Source organism: Rhinopithecus roxellana, chromosome 2 (genome assembly GCF_007565055.1).
Source record: "Rhinopithecus roxellana isolate Shanxi Qingling chromosome 2, ASM756505v1, whole genome shotgun sequence".
Lineage (NCBI taxonomy): Eukaryota > Metazoa > Chordata > Mammalia > Primates > Cercopithecidae > Rhinopithecus > Rhinopithecus roxellana.
Genome location: NC_044550.1, coordinates 98,600,651 through 98,627,556, shown reverse-complemented (window position 1 = coordinate 98,627,556; position 26,906 = coordinate 98,600,651). Strand labels below are relative to the sequence as shown.

Sequence of the window (26,906 nt, the reverse complement as noted above, 5' to 3'; positions counted from 1 at the left end):
TCTCTTCTTCAAATAATATAGGGAATTGTTTTGTCAGCATATGGTAGTCTGATTTCATTGGCAAATACTAAATTATTATTCTGGAGTCAAAAAAATGTGTGGGTACACATATATAACAATATTTTAAAATACATGTTTACATTTTAAGTCTTTCTATTTCAGAACAATCTAGAGATCCTCATGTTCTTGATTTCCTGAAAGAGAGTCAGGATTATCAGCAATTTTATGGGAAATCATTAGAATCAATCTCTACAAAAGTCATTGTAACTGAAACTACTCAACCAAAGGAGGATTCCAGTGGTGCCAGTGGTAAAATGTTACAGGTAGATCTCATATAGTTTACCTAATTTTTTCTTTGATGTTGTTTTGCTTTCTTTAGGCTCATATTTGTCTCTAGAGGTGTCTTCCATGCTCTTCTTTCTCATATTTGCTAACTATCTTAGTCCATTCTCATATTGCTAGAAAGATATACCTGGGATTGGGTAATTTATAAAGAAAAAAGGTGTAATTGGCTCACAGTTCTGCAGGCTGTACAGGAAGCATGGTGGCATCAGCTTCTGGGCCTCGGGGAACTTCTTTAATTTTTTTTTTTTTTTTTTGAGACGGAGTTTTGCTCGTTGCACAGGCTGGAGTGCAGTGGCGCAATCTCAGCTCACTGCACCCTTCGCCTCCTGGGTTCAGGCAATTCTTCTGTCTCAACCTCCTAAGTAGCTGGGATTACAAGCACCCACCACCATGCCCAGCGAATTCTTGGTATTTTTAGTGACCACAGGTTTTCATCCTGTTGGCCAGGCTGATCTCGAACTCCTGACCTCAGGTGATCCACCCACCTCAGCCTCCCAAAGTGCTGGGATTACAGGTGTGAGCGACTGCGCCCAGCTTTCAAGGAACTTACAATCATGACAGAAGACAAAGGAGGAGACAGCACTTCACATGACTGGAGTAGGAGGAAATGTTGGGGAGGTGCTACATACTTTTAAACAACCAGATCTTGCACAAGTCACTCATTCACTATCATGAGAACAGCACCGAGTGGGATGGTGTTAAACCATTTATCAGAAACCCCCTCCCCATGATGCAGTCACCTCCCATCAGGCCCTGCTTCCAATGCTGGGGATTACAATTCTACATAAGATTTGGTGGGGCCACAGACTCAAATCATATCACTTGCAAATGAGTTATTTCACTTGCTTGCCATTAGAAATTCTAAGATTACATAAAATCTAGTATTCTATCCTTTTTAGAATAAGAAAAGATAGATTTTTCTGATAACAAACTTAAAGCATTAAAGGATTACAAGCTTGGATTTAGAAAAGTCAAATTTAAGTTAAAAGAAATGTTTGTGATCTGGGTCCAGTGGCTCACACCTGTAATTCCAGCACTTTGGGAGGCTGAGGTGGGCAGATCACCTGAGGTCAGGAGTTCAACACCAGCCTGGCTAGCCAATGTGGCAAAACCCCATCTCCTCTAAAAATACAAAAATTAGCTGGGCATTGTGGTGGGTGCCTGTAATCCCAGCTACTCAGCAGGCTGAGGCAGGAGAATTGCTTGAACCTAGGAGGCGGAGGTTGCAGTGAGCCAAGATCATGTCACTGCACTCCAGCCTGGGTGATAGAGCAAGACTCTGTCTCAAAAAAAAAAAAAAAAAAAAAAAGAAAAGAAATTTTCATGTATTAGTTTAATTATAGTGAAAATCTTTTTACATAGAGGTGGCAAAAATAGGCCTAAAATTTCCATCAGCTTTATTATTTTGCCTGATTTTTGAAAACTGTCTATGTTTTTAAGTCATTTATGCCATTAATCTGTCCTGGACTTTTGTTTATATTAAAGATAAGACCAGGTCTTCTTGAAAGGGTGGGAATCCTCCATACCTATTTTCTTTTTCTTCCTGGCTTTACACTAGACCATGCTTGTTTACAAACTTAGAATCCCTATAATTAAAAAAAAAAAAAAAATTAAAAAGGTAATGTGGAAAAGTATCAGGTAACACAAATGATAGTGTTTATGACTGAACAAATGGTAGATTTTATGGCTCTGCTTGGGGAGGTACTACTTTGTGATCATTCTTCATCAGAGGGGATTTCATTAGGCTTCAGTACTTCTCTCTTGGCCTCATGGATGGGAATTAAGGAAAGGCATTTATTTGCTTTGGTAAATCCCCTTCCTGAGGTCAACCGTGCTAAATACGTGAAAGAGCACAAACCAAACTGTTGATGACCGATGGCACTTATCATGGCTGCCTTACCCTAATTGGAGTAGGAAAGGGAATGTTTTTGGAGAATGAAACATAAAAGCCCCAGAAGGAAAAGATCCAAAATATGAAAACATTTCTCTTTCCCACTAATGTCAGAAAATTCTTAATCAGAGATCTAGAGTCTTCCTTTTCCTTGCCAGACCATGAATTCATTAACCAGGCTGAAGTTGCAAAGGCTACAAGGAAATCTTATATATCAGTGAGAGGATATCTCCTCAAAGCCATTCTAGATAACAGTTATCACTAATTACGCTGTAGGTTTCTTAGCACTGCTGGTAGGTCTCTCTCCTAGAGCTATTTAAGGGCCCATCCAGCCACAGAACACATGCTTTCAACTGTAGAGGCTCCACCTCAGCCCACAGTCCTAACCTCCTCTGGGCTGAGGGTGGCCAGGTGGGGCTGGCTCAGGCAAAGGTCCAGGCTTGACTTCAAGCATAAGGATCAAAGTGAATACAGCTTCCTGAAGCAACCACCTTCTGCAGCTCTTGTGCAAGGGCCTTACCCAGCTGAGCCCTTTGCCAAGCCCTGTGCCCAAGGCTGGCCCCTGGGGCCCAGGCTGTGCACCTCTGCTCCTTTGGTAGCGCTAATTGTGGGGCCAGGAAGCGATGCGAGCTTGCTCAGTTCTGTTATGTTGATAGCATGAGGCCTAGGAGCAGCCTCTACACTGAAATAGAAGCAAAATGGGAATTAAATGTTTGATCTAGTTAGGGGAGGGGTGGGAAAAATTACCACCCCACTAAGTGTGTGTGATTCCTCCATTTTCCAGTGGGATTTCTGGTTTTTTCCCCACATTGACTAATTGTCTGCTTAGACCATTGGTGTTTTTCAACATGAGTCTCCAAAGAGTGAGCGGGATCTGAGAGGCCCAAAATGTTTTGTGGGGTGGAGAATGAATAAATTAATTAAGTTCCAAATCTCCAAGAAGCTCCCCTACAATCAAGCTCAGTGGCTACTCTTTCTCTTCTTTGTTTTCTTCCATTTACTCCTTTATTAATAATCTACACCATTTAGAAATCTAGAAAATCTTCTGCAGTAAGAGGCAATTTACATTTATATTGAAGTTTAAGTAGGTTTGCATCACACAGACTTTAATTTTAAGACAAGACATTAAGAATTCTTGCCTGTACAAGAGTAGAATGATGGCCAGAGTCCTCAGTAAATGCACAAAACATAATCTTAGTAGTGAAATGTCGTAATGGAATTTTCCCACTTGTTTCATATGTTCCTTTTATTATTGAGCAGAATACCAAACCCTCCCAAATTACCAAAAAGAAGAAGAAGAAGAAAAAGGCATTTCTCAAAGAAGACCAGAACAAAGATCAGCAAAAGGATGATCTGCTGTTTTCTATTGAAGAGGAGATGAAGACGAATTTACATTCTGGAATAAGGAAATTGGAAGAATATTTGACATCATGTGCAAGTAATTCAGTGAAATTTGGAGTTGAAATGTCAGGATTAATTGCCTGCTTTAAAGCATGGAAAGAACATTGCCGAGGTGAAGGTATGGGACTCCATACTCTATGGATAAAGAGTAGTGATGAAAATATTAATGATGTTAACATATTTACTGAATGCATGGTTGTGCTAAAACTTCGTATAATCCATTGTCTGATTTTATTCTCAATGTGACCCTTTAGGATAGTTGCTATTATATTTTGCAGACAAGGAAGTGGAATTGCAGAGGTTAGACAGAGGGTCCCAACAGGGAAAAGACAGCACATTCAAAAAGAAATGAGGAGAGTATAAAGAAAAAACTCTTTCCAAAAGTGTGGAGAGAATTAAGGGGATCAGCAAAGCAAGGTGAGGCTCAGCAGCAGCAACAGGGCCTATCAGAGAAGGAAAGCTGTCAGCAGCAGGGAGATGTGAAGCTGCTGCTGGGAGGTGATTCTCCTTCGGTTTTTCCATGTTTCTGCCCGCCTAGCCAATAAAGGCATTGACAGATTCACTTCCAGACTATCTTTTTAAGTATGTTTGTATAGTGAACAGGCTTGGAAGGAAGAAATTGTGTTTCTCTCTAGGGCAAAGGCCAAGTTTGTTTACTGTCCAGTTAATAAAGATTACATTTCCTTCCAGGGCAAAGACGTAGGTTTTACCTGAGACTCATTATAAAATATTTTGGTTTTCTAAGTGCAGATTTCCTTAGCTGTGACATAAACCTACGTTGTGTGGTTTCTGCCTGGGCTCTATATCTCCCCCATGGAGCACAAGGGGAACCGACATATACATGATGGTTGTATGGTTTACTGTGCCATGATAATAAAGCCTTTTGTCTCTGACCCAGGAGTCTCATGTCTTTTGCCAGCAACCATGAGACTATGAAAAACTAAATTGCTAACTTGTAAATAGGATAAAATCTCAGCCCTCTCCTAGTTTTTGACAAGAGCAGGGAAGTGGTTGGTTGCCAGAATTCCTTGAGAGCCCAGCTATGGGGGAATAGATGCCCAATAGCACCTGCAGTCCTAGGTAATGGTGCACAACCGTTTCCATACTGTGGGCTGGCAGGGAGGGAACTGGGTTGAAACAGGCCCTGCCTGCCTAGCATTCTAAGTGCTCCCTCAAATTTCTGTGGCTCCCTGTGCTCTCCTGTATCAATGTCTCCAACTGGCAGTAAAGAATGATTTTGGTGAAATATGTAGCAGAAATGATGTGTGCATACTATTTTCAGGTATTACCTCTTCACATGACTTACAGTGTGTGCTTTTATTACTTATTTTCCTGAAGACTGAATTGTGGAAGAGCTAACTAAGGGAAAGAATCAGAAAAAAACTGAGAAGAGATACGTGATTTTTTTTTTTTTTTTTCTTTTCTTTGGGACGGAGTCTCACTGTCGCCCAGGCTGGAGTGCAGTGCAGCGATCTCAGCTCACTGCAACCTCCACCTCCCGGATTCTAGCTTCAAGTGATTCTCCTGCCTCAGCCTCCTGAGTAGCTGGGATTACAGGCAACTGCCACCATGCCTGGCTAATTTTTGTATTTTTAGTAGAGACGGGGTTTTGCCATGTTGGCCAGGCTGTTCTCAAACTCCTGACCTCAGGTGATCCATCTGCCAGGGTGTCCCAAAGTGCTAGGATTACAGGCGTGAGCCACTGCGCCCAGCCTGAGATATGTGATTTTGATGCTAGACCAAGCTGACAGTTCCTCCTCAAGTTGTGGTTGATCACCCTGTCTTGAGTATCTCCTACTCAGACCCTTTTCATGTGTGGCCACGTGACTCTGTAGTCACGCTCACGTCTCTATTCTACTTCCCAGCAAAGCCAGTGCCTCAGTGGGCTCTCAGAGACCATGCTTATTTTCATCTCTAAGCTTTAGCATATGTGTTTTTACTTATCCATGATGCCATATCAGATAGGAATTGCCATTAACTATAAGCAGAGATAGGAATTAACAGTGGCTTAAAAAAAATAGTTTATTTCTCTTTCATGTAAAAGAAGTCCAGAGATAGGCAGTTCAGTGTCACTGGGAACTTAGGCTCCGCTATCATCATATTATACCGTTTTTAGTGCATGAGTTGTATTCTTAAAGTTATGTCATGAATGCAGTTGGCGACTGATGCTACAGCCGTGATAACTGTATTCCAGAACAAAGTAGAAAGAAGAAAAAAGGGCAAATGTGTACATTCATGCTGTATTTCTTCTATGTAAGGAGCCTTAATCCCAGAAATTCCACCAATTTCTGCTTACTTCTCAATGGCCAAGCTTAGTAACAAAACCACACCAAACCACAGAAAGATTAGAAAATGTGAACTTTGAATGGGACATATTGCAGTATCGATTAGTATGGGGATTTATAAGAAAGCATTGGGTGAGAATGGATGTTGAGGAGGTAATGATCAGTTTCTGCTACAGATGTTCTCCTGCTTGTCTTCATTGGCCTAAATTCAGTGTGTCCTTCAAGGCCACCCTCTTGTGGGGTCCTCCCAACTTCTCCTGCTCACATAACACTGCTTCTATCACTCCATTTGGACCCTGAATTGTAAATCACTTAGATATTTTACTGATCTGTTTCAACACTAATCCCTTGTTCTCCAATTAGACTGAAGGTTCCTCGATGGTAAGACCTCTGTCTTAAATTTCATTTGTACTTCCTTAAAGCATACATTGGTGGTCTGCATAAGCAGTTACTCAGTAGTATTTGTCAAGAAAGAGGATATTTCTTGACAAAGAGGAAAGAAGATAAAAAGCCCTGACTTTATATGGAATGTAGTAGTGGGATAGAGATAGAGAGGTTATATGTGAACAGGAGGTAATAGAAAGGCTTAGGAGAGTCTGGATAGAATGATTGGGATGCAGTGAGGCTGTATCTTAGCCCTCAATAATTGAGGGGTTCCGCTGATGGTTTCATAAATACAAGTACTGTATGTGGTCAAGAGTAGGCCTTGATAAATGTTGCTCATGTTTTGGTCAGGCATCTAAAATCATAGGACTTTTTCCTATAAACAAGAGAAGAAGACACAGAAGTAATATGTGGGTTATTATGTTATTTTTCTCTGGAAATGTGTACAGAGCTCAGTTTCAATGGTTCTTATTTCTGCTGGAAATCACAGTTTGTTTCTTTTCTTTTTTGCCTATACTTACCCAGCTATGTGTAAGTTACTTAAGATGATAATTAAATGTGGGTAGATGGAGTATTAATTTAATTTAATCATGAGTTTTAGTTTTTAATGTTCTAAAATCCCCTTTAAGTCAAGTAAAATACTGAGGTTTAATCGAATGAGGTTAATTGATTAACTCACTGATTGTCATGAGTGATCAAGCATTTATTTCTGATGTTCTTTATAACAATTTTATTGTTTCTTTAACAAGGCAAAATTTCAAAAGATTTAAGTATAGCTGTTCAAATGATGAAAAGGATTCATTCACTTCTGGAGAGATACCCAGAAATTTTGGAAGCCGAACATCATCAATATATAGCTAAATGCCTTAAATATTTAGGCTTTAATGATTTGGCAAACTCTTTGGATCCAACTCTGGTGAGAGAACTAGAATTTCTTATACTTTAAATTTTTACTCAATTTTAATACAGAAGAATAATAAGTCTAATAAAGTATCTCACATATAGAGTTATCAATTGAATATGTTTACTCTGATTATAGTTTATAAAATAATAGATTTGAGATTATTTATTAATAACCTAGCTGACAAACTTTGAAGTAAATTAAAATTAGAAAATTTGTACAGATGCTTTCTGAAAACAGAAATTAAATACTAGATGATATCCAGATGCCACTTTAAACCCTCTATAATAGGAATGAATCCTATACATAATTCTAGCACAATCTAAAAACTGTAATGTAGTGAGATTGAAGAATGATCTTTAATTGAGTTCCAGGTTTCAATTCCAGGATGAACTTTTTTTAACGTTAACATCTGCTTTTCCCAAGAATAATATTTTAGGTGGTAAAACTCTTCTTACTGAAATATTACACTATTTAAAAGCATAGTAGGCCAGGCATGTTAGCTCATGCCTGTAATCTCAGCACTTTGGAAGGTCAAGGTGAGCAGATCACTTGAGCCCAGGAGTTCAAGACCAGCCTGGGCAACATGACAACACCCTGTCTATACAACACACACACACATACGCACAATATTAACCACAGTTGATGGCATGTGCCTATAGTCCCAGCTACTCAGCCAGGGGGTGGGATAGGGAGTGGTGGGGCTGAGGCAGGAGGATCACTTGCACCCAGGAGTTCAAGGCTACAGTGAGTTATGATCGTGCCACTGCACTCCAGCCTGGGTGACAGAGCGAGACCCTGTCTCAAACAACAACAACAACAACAGCAGCAACAACAACAAAAGATAGCAAAAATGCCTTGTGCATAGAATGTGCTCAGTGGATATTTAATAAATGTTTATTCAATTTTGAATTTCAAATAATATATGAAAAAATAACAGATGATAGGAGATGACAAAATGAAGAAGAAATACTCCATTGACATTGGACCAGCTCGGTTTCAACTGCAATACATGGGCCATTACTTGATACGAGATGAAAGAAAAAATCCAGATCCCAGGATCCAGGATTTTATTCCCAACACATGGCAGGTAATGACAACAAACATTGTACTTTTCTAATCAGTGTGACTTCAGAACTTTTCCTTACTGTGTCTCTACATGTTAAATTTTGCATAAACTTCTTAATCTTGTTTAATGCCTTTCCTCTCCTGTGCCTGGAGAATGTAACCAGAGTATGAGAAATCAATCACTTCTTCCCCTTCTTGACCTCTTTATTTTCACCATCAGTGGAAGTTATACTGATATCTGTTTGTATGTGAAGGCATGCTAATGTGGCATTACTAGTTTTTAGCACTCAATTTTGGAAATTTCTTTCTGTACTTGCTCAATGAAAATTAGAAAAAGTGTTTTCTAATGGAAAAATATGTTTTACTCAGTCTCGCTTTCTATTTTGCAGAAATGAAACCTTCTCTCTAGGCCAAAATGTAAAACAAAATCTCTTTTCTGAGGGAATGGCATGAGTAATGCAGGCATTTTCCTGAATCCTTCAAGTGTTCACTAGACCTAATCTTCAGGGGTTCAGAGAGTTCCCCCAAAGGTAGCATAATACAGGCACAGGAGACAGAAGGTACAAAGGATACTGTCTGTGTTTTGGTAACATGCTGTTCACTTTCTTGAACGCTTTGTACCCTGCAGCGGGAACTCCTGGATGTGGTGGATAAGAATGAGTCAGCAGTGATTGTTGCCCCGGTGTCAGCAGGAAAAACCTATGCTTCCTACTACTGCATGGAGAAAGTGCTGAGGGAGAGCGATGACGGGGTGGTCGTGTACATTGCACCTGCAAAGGTAGTGCTTGAGTGACTTTCATTTTTTCTTTCATTCCTGAACATCCCTTTGAAAAGAATGCACACGGTCACATTCTAGATCTAATTTACTATTTTATTTAAATTTATTTTAATTTTATTTTTTTGAGACAGGGTCTTGCTCTGTTACCCAGGCCAGAGTACAGTGGCACGATCTCGGCTCACTGCAACCTCCGCCTCCCGTTTTCAAGTGATTCTCCCACCTCAACCTCTTGAGTAGCTGGGATTATAGGCGCCCACTGCCATGCCTGGCTAATTTTTGAATTTTTAGTAGAGATGGGGTTTCACCATGTTGACCAGGCTAGTCTCGAACTCCTGACCTCAGGTGATCCAGCCACCCTGGCCTCCTGAAGTGTTGGGACTACAGGTGTGAGCCACTGCACCCAGCCAAGAAGCTATTTTTGATATTTTCATTTCGTCTAATATATTAATATTTTCATTTATAGCTACTGCAATTATACTTATTTTTAGAAAATATTTCACTATCAAGAATGTAAAAATGATGACTATATAGTTTTTAAGGATTAATTTTTTTTTTAATTTACATTTTAAGTTATTTCCCTTTCTCTCTTCCCTTTCCTTTTTTCCTTTTCACTCCCTCCCTTGGAGTGGTATGCTATGATTATAATTATGAAGATTTATGTTTTGCTTTTTTTTTTTTTTTTTTTTGAGACGGAGTCTCACTCTGTCACCCAGGCTGGAGTGCTGTGGCCGGATCTCAGCTCACTGTAAGCTCCGCCTCCCGGGTTCACGCTATGTTTTGCTTTTAATTAATATTGTTTCAGTTAAAAAACACAGACAAGTATATATGACTTCCATTTCCAGCAAATGGCCATATAGGTCAACAGAGAAATCTCTTTGTGTAAAATATCTGAAATGCTGGATAAGAGACACCAAACATCTTTTTATATAATTATAGTTAAGCTCAAAACAATAGAAGGGGAATCCTAGAGGCTGAAAAATTTAAGAGAAGGCCACATGGACTCTTTGCCTCTTTTAGGCAACAAGTTGCAGGAGCTTAAATAAGAAAGAATTCTGACAAACACAGGCAGAGAGAGCACTAGGAGGATCCCAGGCAGAGCAATGGATCATGATACCTGGAATCATGAACTTTCAATAGAAAGTCAATGAAAATAGAAAATATTGATTTTCAACAGAAAGTTATTCATTTGCCCATTATCACCACATATACAATATGTAATCTCTATCTATCTCATGTGTGTGTGTGTGTGTGTGTATGTGTGTAAAATCAAGGAGGATCCAAGAGAATACTCAGTGGTATCAAATAATTTCCCTACCATCTGTATTTTTTCCCTACTTCTTTATTTCATTTTCATTAAAGTGTGTGAGTGTGTGTGTGTGTGAATGTGTGTGTGTGAATGTGTGTGTGTGAATGTGTATGTGTATGTGTGTGGATTCTGTTGTCCTCAAGGTTTTATATATCTGTTCTCTACTGAGTGACTAATGGTTTTGTTTTTTTTTTTTTTCTTGTCAATCAGTCCCTTGTTGGTCAAGTGGCTGCAACTGTTCAGAATCGTTTTACTAAAACGTTGCCTGTTGGCAGAACTCTATGTGGTGCTTTCACAAGAGATTATCGTCACAATGTACTAAACTGTCAGGTATGACATATTAATTAATGAGTTTATTATCAATTTATAGAGCAGTACTTATATAACTGTTTTGCTGGGAATCTGCACAGCACAAGCCCTTATAGAAATCATTTCACTGAATTCACAAAGAAAATGAAATTGCTCTAAGGAAAATTTAAGGTTGTTCTACTCTAAAAAGTAAGAACTAGGCTCACCATCTCTAAGGATACTCACATTGTGAGCTGAAATTTCAAATAGAAAGTTATGATATTTCATTATAACTTAGAAAGGGATTCAAGTAGATTTGACAAATCCAATGCATTACTAAATGACTACCCAACCTTTTCTTTCCATTCAAAATTGCCAGTTCTTGTGAATGATGTTTATGAATCCTTATAATAAAAACTTGTCTCAAAAAGATTGTGTGTTGACAGTGGACCTGTCAATAGGTAAATCATAGATTAAGATAGATTGTCTCCCTTATTGAATTCACCAAGTAGACATTTAAGACTAAACAAAATGTAAAACAATCATTACAGAGTAGAAACTTTTTTTTTTCACTTTCATTAATCCAAATGTTCATAAATGTAAAGATTTAAATGAAAAATGTCAAAGATGCAATGTTATCTGAATGAAACTGCTATCAGCAGCAGCATATTTTCTAGGTTCCTATTACTATGCCTGATATAAAAGTAATGCTCCGTAAAGTTAGCTACACTAATTGTTCATATTTGTAGGTACTTATTACAGTGCCGGAATGTTTTGAAATCCTGTTGCTTGCTCCTCATCGCCAAAAATGGGTGGAAAGGATCAGATATGTTATATTTGATGAGGTAGGTTTGGTGTTAGTTCTCTGGTTGATGTTCTAGTCTGCATACACACTGTAATTTGTAATTTAAAGAATATGGGGCTTTTTCGGTGATGGTATTATCTAAGTTGTGCGTCAGCCAGGGTACCAACTGAAAACAGATTGCATATTCATATTAGTATAATTTTTAGAAAAGTGTTTTTACCAAGGGGCTGTTTACAAAGGTTTGTACAAGGGAAACCACAAGGTAAGTACAGTAGTCCAGAATAGTACAAGCCTTTCGATCCTGTAAGGATGAAGGGAGGAGGAAGCAGGATGAACCTTAACAGAAGAGAGACTCTATAGATATGTCTCTTTGAGAAGAACAGTGACCTTGGTGAAGAATCGCAGCTGGCCAAAGTTGACCTCTTAGGGAGAGAGAGCAAAAGAACAAAGACCTTGAGCTCATGGTCTTCTCTCCTTCCCATTTCTTGCCTACGCTTCCCACTGGCCAAACCCAGTAGAAGTTAGAGAGCTAAGAAGGCTGGGTGAGCCAGTTCCCAAGATCAGACTCATTGGCCAGAGAGCAAGGTAGCAAATGATGTAGATCTGGAAGGACATAGCTATGTTATTATCAAAATGAACGAAAAGAACTGTAAACTAGAATTCAAGCTTTGTATTTTGTTGCTTCAAGGAATTTTCAACTTAAAGGAAAACTAGGTAACAAACCTATGTAGTGAATCTACTCCTTTTTCTGTGTGAAGTTGGGAGCTGGCGGACATGCTGTCATTCTGCTCTTTGTCCTGAAAGTAGTCTATTTCCTTTTATGCATCAGGCTGTATTGTGTGTTGCTGACTTTGAACATTCCCGTTTAAAGGGAAAACAAAGCAAAATCCTTGATCTTCATGATCTAGAACCTTGGATTGTGGTCTCATCTCAAAATGCCTAAGCACAATGATGTTAAAACGTGGGTAATGAGGCTGGGCGTGGTGGTTCATGCCTGTAAACCCAGTACTTTGGGAGGCCGAGGCGGGTGGATCACCTGAGGTCAGGAGTTTGAGACCAACCTGACCAACATGGTGAAACCCTGCCTCTACTAAAAATACAAAAATTAGCCAAGCGTGGTGACATGTTCCTGTAATCCCAGCTATTCAGGAGGCTGAGGTAGGAAAATCACTTGAACCTGGGAGGCAGAGGTTGCAGTGAGCCAAGATCACACCACTGCACTTCAGCCTGGGCAACAATAGTGCAACTGCATCTCAAAACAAAAAACAAAATGTGGATAACTTTGGTTTTCTGATTTATACATGCACAGAACTTGATTGTAAGAAAGCTTTAAAAATTGTTTATTCTAGAAAGTTCAGAGAAATTGCCTACTGATACAAAACATAAGATTAGCATTTGGTAAAGTGGGTGATTATCTCACTAGATCAAAGTCAGAATGGATATGAGAATATTCTTCTTTATGTATTTATTACTAGGCTTGGTTAGTAAGTCTTTCCAGCTGAGACCCAATTGTCAAGATGTATTCTGTTTAATTAAGACTAAAACTTGGACCTCCTTTCTAAGTCTTAATTTGCATTATTTAACCAAAGAGAATTCATTCAACAGATACTAATTGAGTACCTACTCTGTGCTAGGCACTGTGCTTTCTCCCTGGTATGCCAGTACTGACCTTGTGGTTTAGTGAAAGAGAGAGCAATTAAATAATTAAATGCACCAATGAAAATATAAGTAAACATTGTGATACAAACTCTGAAGAAAAAAAAATCAGTCAGTTTTCACCAAGATAATAGCAAAATGGGAAGTAAGAAGAACAACTTTGGAGCAGGTACTCAGGGAAGGTATTTCTGAGGCAATGACCTTCAGCTGGGCTTTGCAGGGATAAGCAGGAATGGTCAGCTAAGAGGTGGATGAGGATTTTAAGTAGCAGGGTCGTATATGTGAAGTGTGGAACACGTGTGTTCAAGGAATGAAAAGAAGGCCAGTATGTTGGGAGCAGAATGCATGGCTGGGAAAGTGGCCTGAGATGGGGTTGGAAAGGTGGGAAGAAGCAAGATCATGCAGGAAGTTACACTTCCAGTTAAGCAGCTTGTAGTTTGCTGTAAATGCATTGGGAGGACAGTGTAGGGATTTAATTAGGGATGTAGTCTAATTCGATTTTTGTTTAATAATATCATTAGGGCTATAATGTGAAGAAAGTATAGAGAAAGAGTGGAAGCTAAGAGAAAAATCAGAAGGCTATTGTAGAAAGCCAGGTGATGGTGTCTTCAATGACAAAAAATGGAGAGAAAAACAGCTTCAAAATAGATTTTTGGAATTGGAATCTGTAGGGATTAATAATGGATGAGTTATGGAAATTGGAGAGAGTTAAGTGTCAGTGATCTCTGAATTTATCACCATTCACTTTATTTAGGTTAGGTCATTTATAGGAAACTGGAAAAATATGCATGATGATTTTATGATTCTATTTTTTATTTACCATTTTGACATCAACTTTTCAACTGATTTTTTTTTTCTTTACTAGGTCCATTATCTTGGCAGAGAAGTTGGAGCAAAATTTTGGGAGCTCCTCCTTGTCATTATTCGATGTCCCTTTTTGGTTCTTTCAGCTACCATAAATAACCCAACTCTTCTCACTGAGTAGGTATAGGTAAAAAGAGTGGTAGTTATATATTCAGTGGTTGAATTATATACTGTCTATATGGTCTGAAGTCTTGAAGGTTTTTTCTATAATAACTTTCAAATAAATTTATTACCCAATCTTTGAAACGTCAGGGGTCTCGCTTTGTTGCCCAGGCTGGCCTTAAACTCCTGGGCTGAAGGAATCCACCTACCTCAGCCTCCTGAGTGGCTGGGACCACAGGTGCACATTACCATGTCTGGCTTTCTAAAATTTTTTTGGAGATATATTTCCTGAAAGTTAGAGAAGGAAAACATCTTCTCCAAAGAAAATCAAGGTCTCCCATAGCCAGATCTGAAATTGTGTAGGAAAATTTCTAAAAATTTTCAAATAAATGTCATCTGAAGTAAGAGAGTTGTATCCCCCTTTCTTTGTCCTTATCCAATAATTAAAGCTAAAATGGAAATAACAGGGACACAGTCATTGACCTTGCAGATGGCAGTCATAAGAACAAAAAAGCATTATATGAACATCAAGTATTGTTTTGTTACCAGACTTGATTTTTCCTAGTAACAGCAACAATGATAGCAACAGCATCGCTGGTAACACACACATAGTGCTTTCTATGTGGTGGGTATATTAACTCATTTAAGCCTTACAACACCCTTATTAGAAAGATACTTTTGTTATCTTCCATGTTATGATGGAGAAATGGAGGCACAGAGAAGTTGAGGAATTTGCCCAAAGTCCACGCTCTGAAGTAATGGAGCTGGGACTCAAACTCAGGTGGTTTAAATTGAGAGCACATGTACTAAATTTTTAAACTTATTAAATTTTCTTTGTTTAAAATATCCAAGTTCTTGATAAATACTTCTATATTTTATTTAAATTATATGTATGTTTGTAAGGTGGCTGCAATCAGTAAAACAGTACTGGAAACAGGCAGACAAGATTATGGAAGAGAAATTTATTTCTGAAAAACAGGCTGACAAATGCCTCAACTTTCTCCGAGACAATTCATATAAAAATCAATCATATGAAGTTAGACTTGGTAAGCTTATTTTCTTATGTTTTACTATATATTTTTATATTTTACTATAAAGCTTTTTATAGGTATTTTTGTATTTTACTACAAAGTTATCCATATTCTAATAATTATATGTCCATTAATTTGGATATTCTTGCTCTTCGTATCTAGTGCTCTGTGAAGAGAGAGACAATGATTTAGAGAAGCATATATGTTCAGTAAAGCATGATGATGTTTATTTTGGTCATTTTCATCCCTGTGCTGCACTAACAACAGATATTGTAAGTATAAAAGCGTATTTGTCCTGTTAGTGGAATTTTTAGTGTATATCACAACTGGAAAGGGACTCGATTAATCTTCATAGAATTGCAGCATGTACAGATAATCTTTTTCTTTTTTTACTGATTCTTTTATTCATTTATTTTTAAAATTTAATACATTTTTTATTTTTAATTTTGTGGGCATCTAAAGTAGCTGTATACATGTATGGGGCACATGAGATATTTTGATACAGACATGCAATGCATAATAACCACATCAGACTAAATGAGGTACATGTCCATTTACCTCAAGCATTTATCTTTTTTCGTGTTACAGACAATCCAATTCTAATCTTTTAGTTATTTTAAAATATACAGTAAATTACTGTTAGCTATAATCACTGTGTTGTGCTATCACATACTAGATCTTATTTATTGTATCTATTTTTTTGTGCCCATTGACCATTCCCTCTTCCACCCAACCCATTATCTTTGCTAGCCTGTGGTAACCATCGTTCTGCTCTCTGTCTCCATGCATTCAATTGTTTTAATTTTTAGCTCCCATAGATAAGTGAGAACATGTGAAGTTTTTCTTTTCTGTGCCTGGCTTATTTCACTTAACATAATGACATCCAATTCCATCTATGTTGGTGCAAATGATAGGATCTTATTTTTTTGTAATGGCTGAATGGTATTCCACTGTATTTAAGTACCACATTTTCTTTATTCATTCATTTGTTGATGGGCACTTAGGTTGCTTCCCAGTCTTGGCTATTGTGAATGGTGCTGCAATAAACATGAGAGTCTGGATACCTCTTTGATATACTGATTTCCTTTTTTTTAAGTATATACATAGCAGTGGTATTGCTGGATCATAAGGTAGCTCTAGTTTTAGTTTTTTGAGGAAGCTCTAAGACTGTTCTCCATAGTGATTTTATAACTTACATTCCCACCAACAGTGTACAAGGGTTCTCTTTTCTCTGTATCCTTGCCAGCATTTGTTATTACCTGTGTTTTGGATGAAAGCCATTTTGACTGAGGCGAGATGATGTTTCATGGTAGTTTTGATTTGCATTCCTCTAGTGATCAGTGATGTTGAGGGCCTTTTCAGATGCCTGTTTGCCATTGTATATCTTCTTTTGGGAAATGTTATTGAGATCTTTTACCCATTTTTGAATTGGATTATTATTATTTGGCTATTCTGAGCCTTTGGTGGTTCCATATAAATTTTAGGATTGCTTTTTGTATTTCTGCAAAGAATGTCATTGGTATTTTGATAGGAATTGCATTGAATCTATAGATTGCTTTGGGTACTATGGACATTTTAACAATATTGATTCTTCCAATCCACAAACATGGAATACCTTTCTACTTTTCTGGTGTGTGTCCTCTTCAGTTTCTTTCATCAGTGTTTTATAGTTTTCTTTTGCAGCAATCTTTTACTTCTTTGGTTAAGTTAATTCCTTAGTATTTTATTTTATTTGTAGCTATTGTAAATGGGATTACTTTTTTGATCTCTTTTTCAGATTGTTGGCTGTTGGCATATGGAAATGCTGCTGATTTTTGTATATTGGTTTTGCATCCTGAAACTTTACTGGATTTGTTTCTCAGTTATAGCAGTATTTTGGTGAAGTCTTTAGGTTTTTCCAAACATAAAATCATATCATCTCAAAACAATGATAGTTTAACTTCCTCCTTTCCAATTTGGATGCCCATTTTTTCTCTTTTCTGACTGCTTTAGCTAGGACTTCCAGTACTATATTGAATAACAGTGGTGAAAGTGGACATCCTGTCATGTTCCAGATCTTAGAAGAAAGGCTTTCAGTTTTTCCCCATTCAGTATGATACTAGCTGTGGGTCTGTTGTATATTTCTTTTATTGTGTTCAGGTATGTTCCTTCTATATACAATTTTTGAGAATTTTTATCATAAAATGATGTTGAATTTTATCAAATGACTTTTCAGCATCAATTGAAATGATCATATCATTTTGTCTTTCTTTCTAGTGATATCATTGATTGGTTTGTGTATGTTGAACCATTTTTGCATCACTGTGACAAATCCCACTTGGTCATAATGAAATATCATTTTAATATGTTTTCAAACTCAATTTGCTAGTATTTTGTTGAGGATTTTTGCATTAATATTCGTTAGGGATATTGGCTTGTAATTTTCTTTTTTTGATGTGTCTTTGCCTGGTTTTGGTATCAGGGTAATACTGGCATTGAAGAATGAGTTTGGAAATATTCCCTCCTCCTCTCTTTTTCAGGATAGTTTGAGTAGTATTAATATTAATTCTTCTTTAAAGAGAATACACTAACTAATAGTTTGAGTAGTACTGGTATTAGTTCTCTTTAAAGAAGAGAGGAGTTCTCTAAAAGAACTAACTCCAAAACTACTCTGACTATTCTGAAAAATGGAGGAGGAGGGAATACTCCTCTATTTTGGTAGAATTCAGCAGTGAAGCCATTGGGTTCTAGACTTTTCTTTGCTGAGAGACTTTTTATAATGGCTTCAATCTCTTTACTTGTTATTGGTCTGTTCAGCTTTTGGATTTCTTTGTGGTTCAATTTTGGCAGGTTGTGTCTAGGAATTTATCAGTTTCTTCTAGGTTTTCCAATTTATTGGCATATAGTTGCTTATAGTAGCCTCTAATGATCCTTTGAATTTCTGTGGTATTGGTTGTAATGTCTCCTTTTTCATCTCTGATTTTATTTATTTGGGTCTTCTCTCTTTTTTTTCTAAGTCTGGCTAAAGGTTTGTCTATTTTATTTATCTTTTTTAAAAAACAAACTTTTCATTTTATTGATTGTGTTGTTTCCTGTTTCAATTTCATTTATTTCTACTCTAGTATTTATAATTTATTCTGTTGATTTTGGGTTTGGTTTGTTCTTGCTTTTCCTGTTCTGTAAGATGCATAGTTAGGTTGTTTACTGAAGTTTTTCTGCTTATAGCTATAAACTTTCCTTTTAATACCGCTTTTGCTGTATACCATAAGTTTTAGTATGTTGTGTTTTTATTGTTTTAAGAAATTTTAAAATTTCCTTCTCAGTTTCTTAATTGACCACCTGGTTATTTAGGAGGCTATTGTTTAATTTCCACATGTTCATAAAGTTTCCAAAATTTGTCTTGTGGTATTGATTTCTGGTTTTATTCCATTGTGGTCAGAGAAAATGCTTGATATTACTTCAATTTTTCTTGAATGTTTTAAGACTCGTTTTGTGACCTAACATATGGTCTATTCTTGAAAACAATCCAGGTGCTTAGAAAAAGAATGTGTATTTTGCAGCCATTGGATGAAATGTTTTGTAAATATCTATTAGGTCCATTTGATCTATAGTGCAGATTAAGTCTGATGTTTCCTTGTTGATTTTCCATCTGCATGGTCTGTCCAATGCTGGAAGTGAGGTGATGAAGTCTCCAGCTACTATTGTATTAGGGTCTATCTCTTACTTTAACTCTATTTAAAATATCTATTTTTAAGATAAGTTTGCCTTATATATCTGGGTGGTCCAGTGTTGGGTGAGTATATATTTATAATTGTTATATCTTGCCAGTGAATTGACCCCCTTATCATTATATAATTAGCTTCTTGAAGGGGTGGCCTGCCCCTCCACACTTGTGGGTGTTTCTCGTTAGGTGGAAACGAAAGACTTGAGAAAAGGAATAAAACACAGAGACAAAGTGTAGAGAAAGAAAAGCGGGGCCCAGGGGACCGGCGCTCAGCTTACAGAGGACCCATGCCGGCACCGGCCTCTGAGTTCCCTTAGTATTTATTGAGAATTATCTTAGTCATTAAAAGGATAAGGGAGTGGCTGGACAATAGGATTATTGTAGGGAGGAAATCGGCAGTGAGACATATGAAAAAATCCTTGTAATGTGAATAAGTTTAAAGGAAAATGCTGTGCCTTGAGATGTATATGCGACATCTCCATAAACCTTTTAGCAGTATTGCTCCAGCAAGTCCCACCTTATTCCTAAAGGTGGTTTCTCCTCACTCAGTAAACAAGGCACACAATGGGTATTACCCGGAGATGTTCCATTGCCCAGGGAGGGGCAGGAGACAAATGTTTTTCTCTTTCTTAAGATTTAAGAGAATGGTGATGACTTTTAACCACAAGCAGCCTTTAGGCACTTGTTTAACAAAGCACATTCTGCACAGCCCAAAATCCTTTTAACCTTAAATCACCTTCGCACATGTCTCTTGCAAGGACAAAGTTGAAGGTAAGGTCACAGATTAGATTAACAGCATCTCAAATACAGAACTAAATGGAGTCTTTTATGTCTACTTCCTTATATAGACATGGTAACAAGCTGATCTCTCCTTCTTTTCCCCACAGCTTCTTTGTCTCTTTTTATAGCTTTTGTTTTGAAATCTGTTTGGTTTAAATATAGCTATGCCTTTTCTGTTTTGGTTTCCATTTGCATGGAATATTTTTTTCCATCTGTTTATTTTCAGTCCATGTGTATCTTTATAGGTAAAGTGTATTTCTTGTAGGTAGCAAATCATTGAATCTTTTTTTCATCCATTGAGCCACTACATGTCTTTTGATTGGAGAGTTTAGTTTATTTACATTCAGTGTTGTTACTGATAAATAAGGACTTACCTGCCATTTTGTTATTTGTTTTTTTTTTTTTTTCAGTTGTTTTGTGGTCTTCTCTTTCTTCTTTCTTTTCTTCCTGTCTTCCTTTTAGTGGAGGTGATATTCTCTGTTGGTATGTTTTCATTTCTTGCTTTTTATTTTTTGTGTATCTGTTGTATGTTTCTTGATAGGAAGTTACCATGAACCTTGCAAATATTGTGTTATAACCCATTATTCTCAACCGAGGACAATTTAACACTGATTGCGTGTACAAACAACCAACAGCAAAAAACAAAAAACGAATGAAAACTATATACTTTAACTTCCCACCCCAGATGCTTTTAAACTTTTTGTTGTTTCTATTTATATCTTATTATATTGTCTGTCTTGAAAAGTTGCTGTGGTTGTAATTTGTGATAGGTTCATTGTTTTGTCTTTCTACTGAAGATATACTCATACCACAATTACAGTGTTACAATATTCTGTGTTTTTCTGTGTACTTACTAGTAAGTTTTTTACCTTCAGATGATTTCTAAATGCTCATTAACATCATTTTCTTTCACTGAAGAACTCCCTTTGGCACTTCTTGTAGGACAGGTGTTGCTGAAATCCCTTAGCTTTTGTCTGAGGAAGTCTTTATTTCTCCTTCATGTCTGAAGGATATTTTCACTGGATATACTCTGCCATGATGAAAGATTTTTTCCTTCAGCCCTTGATGTCATGCCACTCTCTTCAGGTCTGTGAGGTTTCCACTGAGAAGTTTGCTGCCAGACATACAGGAGCACCACTAGGTTATTTGTGTCTTTTCTCTTGCTGCTTTTAGGATCCTTTCTTTCTTTGTGTGTGTGTGGGAGTGTGATTATTAAATATCTTGAGATAGTCTTATTTGGGTTAAATCTCTTTGGTGTTCTGTATCCTTCTTGTACATGAGTATTGGTATCTTTCTCTAGGTTTGGGAGGGTTTCTCTTATTATCCCTTTGAATCAACTTTCTCCTCACCGTAGGGGTTTTAAGCCCCTTTAAGGCCAATAAATCTTAGATTTGCTCTTTTGAGGCTGTTTTCTGTATCTTATAGGAATGTTTTATCATTTTTAATTCTCTTTTCTTTTTTCTCTTCTGACTATATATTTTCACATAGCCTTCCTTCAGCTCACTTCTGCTTGATGAATTCTGCTATCAAGAGACTCTGGTGCATTCTTCAGCATGTCGATTGCCTTTTTCAACTCCATAGCTTTTGCTTGATTCTTTTTAATTATTTCAATCTCTTTGTTAAATTTATCTAATAGGATCCTGCTATTATTCTATTGATATGACATATCACATTGATTTGTGTATGCAGAACCATCCCTACATTGCTGTGATAAACCCCACATGGTCATAATGAAATATCTTTTAAATGTGTTGCTTAACTCAGTTTGCTAGTATTTTGTTGAGGATTTTTGCATTAATATTCATCAGGGATATTGGCCTGTAGTTTTCTTTTTTTAATGTGTCTTTGCCTTGTTTTGATATCAGGATAATGCTGGTTTTTTGAGTTTCCTCAAAACAACTATTTTGAATTATCAGCCTGAAAAGTCACATATCTTTATCTTTCCATAATTGGTTCCTGGTACCTTATTTAGTTCATTTGGTGAGGTCATATTTTCCTGGATGGTCTTGATGCTTGTGGCTATTCATTGATGCTTAGACATTAAGTAGTTAGGCATTCATTGTAGTCTTCACAGTCTGGGCTTATTTGTACTTGCGCTTGAGAAGGCTTCCTAGGTATTTGGAGGGACTTGGATGTTGTGATCTAAGATTTTGGTTATGGCAGCCATTTTCTGCATTGGGGGTGGGGGCACCCCAAGCTCAGTGAGGCTGTGGCTCTTGTAGACTCATAGAGAAACCATCTTGGTGGTTTGGATAAGATCCTGAATAATTCTCTGGATTATCAGAGACTTTTGTCTTCTTCCCTTACTGTCTCCCAAACAAATGAAATCTTTTTCTCTGTGTTGAGCTGCCTGGAGCTGGAAAGAGAGAGCAACATAGCATCCCTATGGTCTCCACTGCAGAGACTGCACTGGGTTAGAACTGAATCAAGCACAGCATTAGGTGTTGCCCTAGGCTTGCAATAATCATTGTCTGGCTACTGCCAATTTTCATTCAAGGCCTGAGTGCTCCACAATCAGTATGTGGTGAAGCCAGCCAGGCTCGTGTCCTTTTCTTCAAGGTGGCGGGTTCCCCTGACCTCAGGTGGGTCCAGAGATGTTGTTTGGGACCCAGGGCTTGGAGTCAAATTCTACCAACTCTTCCCTTCTTTTTCCACAAGTAGAGGAGTCTCTCTCTCTGGCCACAAGTAGCCCTGGCCCATGGTGAGTTTTTCCTGGCTACTGCTAATCTTCACTCAAGGCCCAAGGCCTCTTCATTCAGCTTGTGGTGAATGCTGCGAGACCTGGGTCTCTCCCTTCAGGCCAACAGGCTTTTCTCTGGCCCAGGGTAGGTTCAGAAATGCCATCCAAGAGCCAGGGCCTGCATTTGGGGACCCCAAAAGCCCGCTCAGTGCTCTACTCCACTGTGCCTGAGCTGGCATCTGAGCTGCAAGACAAAGTCCCATTTACTGTTCCCTCTCCTTTCTTCAAGCAGAAGTAATCTCTCCCCATAGCCACCACAGCTAGGAAGGTGCTGGGTCATATCTGAAGCCAGCATGCTTCTATTAGGCCGTCTTAGATTCTCTCTGCCTGTCATGCGGCCACTGCTGGAGGATGTGGGATGGGTGGCATTGGCAGGTCGACACTGTCTTTCCTGCCCTCTTCTGTGCCTCCTTCAGTGATAAAGAGTTAAAACCAGATACTGTGATCACTCACCTGATTTTTGGTTCTTAGAAAAGTGCTTTTTGTGTGCATAGTTGTTCAATTTGGAGTTCCTGTGGGGGCTGATGCTCACAAGAGGCTTCTATTAGGCCATCTTTACCGATAATCTTCATCTCAGGTACACGGACATTAAGGATGGACTTCATAGAAAAGTGAAAAACCTTTAAAAATTGTGTGTGTGTATACTTTCTTCTAGCTTTCCTTAGATCTTCAAAGTCGTTTGGGACACTCAAAGTTTAATAACTGGAGAGGAAGTAATGGAGAGTTCTAATTTGGGTTCTTTGGTTAGTTTATTCCTTTTCTTTATTTTCAGACATTATTGTTTCCTATCTACTGCTTCTTAGTATCTATTTCTGTCTTCTACTTCTGTGAGACTAACCGTGCCACCACAACTGTATTGGCACTCCTTGTTCATGTCAGAATCTCCCATTACCAAATGGTCTGAACAGGGAAGAGACGTTTCCTACTAACATAAAAATCGAAACATGACTTTTTTCATGGTGGATTGATAAGATGAAGTTTTTGGAGATTTCACTTAAGGCCCTGGATTATGAGTGTGGGAAGACATTAATTTCTCTTGCTATTCTCTCCTCTTTTTCCAACGTATCTCTGTTATTAAATTCTATAGGTTCAAGTTGCCTTGTGTTATAGACATTAGCCAATAGTTGGTCCTTTTTTTATTACATGGTGTCCAAAATTATGCTGTTCCATTTATCTTCCTAAAACATAATTCTGATCCTCTCTTTATTCTACTCAGAATTCTTCAATGTTTCTCCATTGGAAATAAATTTCAGACTTTGTAGCTTGGCATTCAAGTCTTCTATAACTTAGACTTTCCTCAGCTTTTCACTCAAACCCTAGCTTACCTAAAGCTTTCATGCTGTGTGCTATACCTGGAATGCTTCATTCCAGATGCCAAACTCTTAAGTTTCCAGATTCTATTCATCTTCCATGTCTTTGCAAATGTGGGATTTTTTTTCAGAAGTCTTTCTATGATCTCTCCACATGGAATTAATCTTCTTTTCTGATAATAGGTAACTTATTATTTGTACTTTTTAAATGATACTAATTATGTTTAGCCTGCTGTTATAATTTTTTTTTTTTTTTTTGCTTTCATGTCTTCTTTTTCTTATTAAATTATAAGACTGTTAATGAAAAATTTTGCACTTTTTCACCCCTGGCTTACCCTATAGCTAGTTCATAGTGCCATATACACAAAAGTTGCTCAGTAAATATTTGTGGAATGATGATTGCCAACACGTGTTGAGAATTTATGTGGCAGGCACTTGTTAATATTTGTATGTATTTCTCTTTTAACCTTCACATCTTTATAATAAATGTACCATAATTGTTCCCAACTTACAGATGAGGAAAAAGAGGGCTAGGGAGATTGTTTAACTAGTCCAAGGACTCAGTTAGTAATTGTCAGACTATGGTACAGACTCAGAAGTTCTGACCCCAAAGCCTAGTGTTCTTAATCATAGTGTTATACTAACTAATTTATGGATTGAATGCATGAGTAAGGAATTAAATGGAAATGACTTCGTAGACTCTGAGCTATGGTGGTTAAGGGCATATAAAACTCACTTAAAGTGATTCTGTTTCCCAGAAATTTTCAAACATAACTTTATTATGTAGTTTTTTCTTGGCTTTGCAATGACTCATTCCAAATGGCATTCCTGTCCCTATCCCTCCCTATTCCCCTGACTCTGTGCTTAGAGAATAGATATATGATAAGCATACATCACTCTTTAAGCCTTCCAATTTTATTTTGATATCTTCAGCATTGAATTCTCAGCAAGTTTTTAGTTACGCAGTATTTTATAATGTTTTAATGGTTTACTCTGCTTAAAGTGATTTAAGGTAAGTTACCTTTAAGCGTTTGTGAGTACAGTGACCTGGAGTTCTTGGTAAGATCATCATTTTGGCCATGTGCCTTCCTCTATTCTCAGTAGCTATTAATGGAGTAATTGGAAAGCAACAGAACCATTACAGTGTGTTCTGACCCTGTATGACTTCTGCAGAGCTGTGCTGTTGTATGAATCTTCTCAGCTCTTTACTCTGTGATACTTTACTTTTGTATGCCTGGGGACAACTAGAGAGACATGCTTTTTAAAATGCTTAGACAACTGGTTGCATCTGTGAGGTGTGCATTTATATAAGAACTTTCTTTGTGCTCCTAAGATAGTAATAACAATAGCAAGATGGTCTATCCAAATGAGTATAGTATTCATGAAATTACATTGAAATTGTTCAAACATGAGGGGAAGCAGAATACATTGAAGCAACAAGAGAAGAATGTAAAGGAACCTTCTAACCTTGGATTTATTCTCTGTAACACTCATGGAAATAGCTTTGGAAAGGAAGGCATGGGAACAGGATGAGTGAGCTGGCTTTAATCCAGCTGTGATGAGGGATCACTGCAATCCATATATGGCTTGTTCCTGGGCTAAAGGAAGAGCTGCACAGCCTTCCTACAAATTATGCTGCCAGAAAAGAACAGCTGCTCAGTGCCCTAAGAGGCTGTTGGCACCAGGCAGTCCTCGAAAGAACTACTATCTGTCTCTTTCTGTGTAGTTCTGATAAATTCTTACCATATAACTTTTTAACTTATTTTTTATTCATTTTATTGAATTTTTTTTTCAGAAGGAGCATTGTGGTATGATATGCTTTTGTTTATGAATGAAGAAGTACAAACCAATACAACCATATAATGATCTTTTGTATATTGTCTTTCTGTATGATTTTATATATTATTTAGGCCAACTTAAGAGATGCCAGTTAATTACATGTTGTGCAGAGGAGAACAATTGAGTTGGATATATCCTTTTAGTGATACAGTTGACAAACTGATGAAAACGAATACTTGAAAGTTAATAATCAGTCACTATGATGGATGGAATACTAAAAAAGAGCAAGGCATTTTAACAACATATTATATACATTATATCATTTAATCCTCACAACAAATCTGTGGTGTAAGGATAATCATTCCCATTTTAAAGACAGGAAACCAAGGCATCCGTAAAGGAAGGGAGATGCTTTGAAAATGAGTCACTGTTATTCTAGAGACCAAAATAGAAGCATAGCATTAGTATGTACTTGGTAATTCTTAGAAAACTCTAATTACTTAAGTCAGCAGTGGCTTCATTTGTAGACAGAATATGTGGTCACCAAAAGATGCAGTTTATGAGATGCTGAAATCCTCACCTTCTGAGATAATACAGTTACTAGTGTGTTCAAATGAAGTCCCTGCCAACTAGCTAACTTCATAAATTCAATCTGAGAATTGCTAAATGATGATTCTTTATATTTATGTTGCATAACGTAGAATAAAAAGAAAATCTTGCTCTATTAACCTTTGGAACCTCACCACAATCTTGAAGGCAAGCAATGAAGACATTGTCATTCTCATACTGTAGACAAGAAAGTCAGAACCCCAGGGAGTAGTGAGTAGAGCTGTGATTAGAACCCAGATGTGCGGGACAGTCCACCAAACAGCCCTTCTTTGCTTTCTGAACTCTATGTTTGGAGTGGCTCCTTTAGTCCAGTATTTCCAATCTTCTAGGAACCAGTAATAGGTATTTTTTAAAGGAAGGGTTCCTTCCTCAAATAAGTTTGGGAGAAGTGTGATGTCCTATCCTTTTCTTGGAGATTCACAGTGCACATGAACATAACAGAAACCTTGACATAAAGATATTTGGTTAACTTGTTTAATAGGGTCTTTTCCATAGATTTCTCATGTTTAATTTTCTTTCTTGGTGTTATGGTTTAGATGTTACTTTATCCCTTTTGTACACAATAGATTAGAAGAAGTGGTGATTGAAGCCAGAGGAGTATAGAACACAAAGGTTATGCGGACAGAATTTGTTCTTGTACCCTACACAGTGCTTTGTGTGTAACATCAACAGTATTTGTAAGAGAAAGAGTAGTGCATGAGTTCTAAAGGCTTAAGACAAAAGCTGATCAGTAACCAGAGCAGCCATCAGGTAGAAATTTCTCTGAGTATCTGAAGGTTGTCTGAGGGTCTTTGTCCTTGTAAAGTTGATCCAGTTCTTATATTGGATTTCTAGGGGCAAAGCTTTGTCTCATTTTACATGTCTTGGTAGCCGTAAAATC

General features: G+C 37.5%; 1 protein-coding gene across 13 annotated transcripts in view; it reads left to right on the top strand.

Annotated features, from left to right (window-relative positions):
- DDX60L (DExD/H-box 60 like) overlaps positions 1–26,906 on the top strand; it is a 119,544-nt gene that overhangs the window by 42,928 nt on the left and 49,710 nt on the right. For all 13 annotated transcript variants that reach the window (XM_030918211.1, XM_030918206.1, XM_030918198.1 and 10 more), the window contains 10 exons: positions 163–323; positions 3,497–3,755; positions 7,056–7,222; positions 8,148–8,297; positions 8,904–9,053; positions 10,570–10,689; positions 11,397–11,492; positions 13,974–14,089; positions 14,978–15,120; positions 15,268–15,377. In XM_030918211.1, coding sequence (XP_030774071.1) covers positions 163–323; positions 3,497–3,755; positions 7,056–7,222; positions 8,148–8,297; positions 8,904–9,053; positions 10,570–10,689; positions 11,397–11,492; positions 13,974–14,089; positions 14,978–15,120; positions 15,268–15,377 — 1,472 coding nt within the window. The remainder of the gene's footprint in view (positions 1–162; positions 324–3,496; positions 3,756–7,055; positions 7,223–8,147; positions 8,298–8,903; positions 9,054–10,569; positions 10,690–11,396; positions 11,493–13,973; positions 14,090–14,977; positions 15,121–15,267; positions 15,378–26,906) is intronic.